Here is a 3,113-nt window from a genome sequence, read left to right as displayed (position 1 = left end):
TACTAGTAGTTGTAAGTTAAAAATAACTCAACCTTTTTTCTTCATGTATATCTTTTTTTTTTTAAATTACTTAGAACAATAAGTTCTGCCATTAACAATTTCAAATAATACATGGAGATTGATGTTTCATGTGTAGGGATGGCAGTAGTCGTAGACGAGGCGATGGACGTGAAATGTTGCCGTCGCGATCAAGACTCGGTCTCACGGGTTTGGGATCGAGCCAGGATCTTGGTTCGAGCAATGGTGATCTGTACTATAATTCACGGCCAGAGGGTCACTGGTCCTATCAACCACCGCCGCCACCGGTTATCACGCACCAGCCGAAACCTTCATCGACGCAACATTTTCAGCCATACGAGCGCGGCTATCCGAAGACGTTAGAGAGCTTGGCTGAGAAAGTAAGTATTGCGTAATATTTCACGCGTCGAAATACGGAAATCCTGCGGATCGAGATCCATCAAAACGACAGAGAATATCGCTTGAAGAACAAGTCATTTTTTAAATAAAAATTTTCTGTTTCAAAATGAGAGGAAACATTTTTTAATTTTAATATTTAATTGAATCAATAATTTAATAAGTATTAATATATAATATAAATATTGGTTTACAAATATATAAAAAGCAAATAATATTCATTCTTCTTGATTCATTTTTAATATTTTAATAAAAATAATATTCTTCTTTATTCATTTCTAATTTTAATAAAATAATAATTTTTCATCAATGTATATATTTTTATTATTTATGATATTAAAAAATTATTTTATTTTAATTATCACAGAATGTGGTGATTACATTATTCTTTATAACACTAATTTATTCCGATATTTTCGAAATAGATGTCACTTATGGATCTCGATCCGATGTAGTTCACGCATAGATGTTCTAGACGATGTGGATCGAGCACCATTTCACACCTGTCTGCACCAATTCGATACTCGTTTGCCCTTCACTGTCTCCAATGAACGCTATTTTACGACTGAAAGAAAGTGGTGAACTCGTGGCAATGTCTCGGGACACTTGCTGTCGCGATCTCCGTGTCATTCGGATTATTGGAATTAAGAAGAACAATTCGCAAAGTAACTTCTAAAAGCAAGGAAATTAAAAAAAAAAATCAGAGCCGCATATTTCGCGATAATGAAAATGCCGCTCGTATAAAATACTGAGACTCTTTGTACATTCGTTCCGTGTATCGGATTTCTATCTCGGAGACAAATACGCGAGAATAAATGTCGAGAAAATTAATGTCTCGACAATTTCAACGAATGCATTTCCGAACGACGCGGAGCGTCGCCGATCGGCTCGCGTATCGATCACGTGTTTCAAATGACTAATCGGTTCTATGAATGAATGCTACATTGAAATTAACCAGGATTTTACAAAGGTAAAGATAATACAAACTCTATCTTGATATCTAGACTTGTGTATGACTGCAATTTTCTGTATAATGCCTCTAATGGACAAGTATATAAATATATTCTCCCTTCCTCTCATGTATATACTTGGCGACGAACGAATGCGCGAGTGCATCCGCCCACGCAAGGCATTTTTAATTTCAATCGTTAAATTCTCATTTCTTTAAAACTTCAACGTAAATTCTTTCATTCTTCGCTGAAATGGAATGTAAAAAAATTGAAATCGTAAAATATGAATGATTAAATATACATTTTTTCAGTATAATAAAAAAAAAAAAAGTAATTATATGTCTCTTTTTTTTCATAAGTAATCAAAAAAATTACGAAATAGAGAAATAACATAATATATAATAATTAATTTATTAATATAATTATCAAATATTAAATATAACTAATAAAATTGTTTCTCTTATTGTAAAAATCGTTTGAGGTTGAACACTTTAATATTAATAAAGAATTAATAAAAAAAAGTCTTGTATCTCGCGGTAGAATAAATCATTCGGTTATAAGATGTGTGTTTAAGAGTAAACAAACAAAACGATTCCAGAGGGTGTTTATAGCAAATAAGTGAAATGTTTAGCCGTATTCTTGACGGTGCACCAGTGCATTCGTTTAACGAGTTCTGCCTAGAAAAAGCGTAACACGAATTAACGGATATTTATGTGCGTTCTTAAACCGTAGAAGTCGCGTACACCTGCCGCTGTTTGCGACGTGAACCCTAACTTTATGTTTCCTTGTTGCAAGCTTGCTGTCCGTTTGTTCTTTCGATTGCGTTTTGTGCCTGTGTTCTGGATAACGTTAATCATTGTCGTGGCTAGCGTTATCGCGTTCGGTCGATTATCGATTGCCAGCACTTTACTCAGCATTATTCTGTAAAGGTGTTATAAATTTTAATAATTTATCAAAGACTGCACTTAAAAATTTTAATTAAAGCTTATAATATTGTTAAAAAATTTATATCTATATGTAATACATAGATCCACATTTTTCTTATAAAATCCACATTTCTCTAAAAATTTTGAATTTTTATGTATTAATCTATTTTTTAACTATTTTTTTATCACACAAATCACATTGTAAGCGTCAAAAGTTACATCACTAACAAAAGGTAATCGATCGATCATAGGAGATAAGACATTATCGTTGTAATTGCCGTTGACATCAATCTTTCTCAAGAATTTAAATTCCAAAAGTATATCATTTATAAAAATTTACAATTATTCACAATAAATTACAATTAAAGACAAAGAAAGAAACGAGGATGTTTCCGAGAGTCACGGCGATCAGCAACTTTGAGAAAAATCTGTCTGAGGAACTGTCTACCTCAGTAAACATCTATGAAGTATACTCAAAGAGTTCGTGCGATCATGCGATTAGGTACACCCTTTCTACACGGGGCCCATGATACCCTCGAACGGCCGACGTATGTCGAGTGGTGGAATGCAATCAGTCGGTGGCAGATTGTCGGGCCAAACCACGCAGTCGACTCATTACGGCTACGGTCAGCACACCGGAAGCGGAAGGATCATGCCGAGGAGTGGTTCCGACCAGCACCTACCCCGAGTCGATTACACGAGCATCACGACGCCGGCGCGACATACCCTTCTTAGATCTAGTTTGAAATCAGGTCCGTAATGAATTTACCTATCATCGAAATATCCACTCTCTCCCTGTTTCCTCTCCTCCCCTCCTCACTCA

General features: G+C 34.9%; 1 protein-coding gene across 1 annotated transcript in view; it reads left to right on the top strand.

The window, feature by feature from the left end:
• Nucleotides 1-3,113, top strand: part of LOC108756442 (rho GTPase-activating protein 100F) — a 19,930-nt gene that overhangs the window by 5,938 nt on the left and 10,879 nt on the right. The window contains exons 6-7 of the mRNA XM_018500257.1: nucleotides 137-398; nucleotides 2,793-3,042. Coding sequence (XP_018355759.1) covers nucleotides 137-398; nucleotides 2,793-3,042 — 512 coding nt within the window. The remainder of the gene's footprint in view (nucleotides 1-136; nucleotides 399-2,792; nucleotides 3,043-3,113) is intronic.

Source organism: Trachymyrmex septentrionalis, unplaced genomic scaffold, assembly GCF_001594115.1.
Source record: "Trachymyrmex septentrionalis isolate Tsep2-gDNA-1 unplaced genomic scaffold, Tsep1.0 scaffold127, whole genome shotgun sequence".
Lineage (NCBI taxonomy): Eukaryota > Metazoa > Arthropoda > Insecta > Hymenoptera > Formicidae > Trachymyrmex > Trachymyrmex septentrionalis.
The sequence above is the reverse complement of the archived record's forward strand: the minus strand, read 5'-3'. Positions and strand labels throughout refer to the sequence as shown.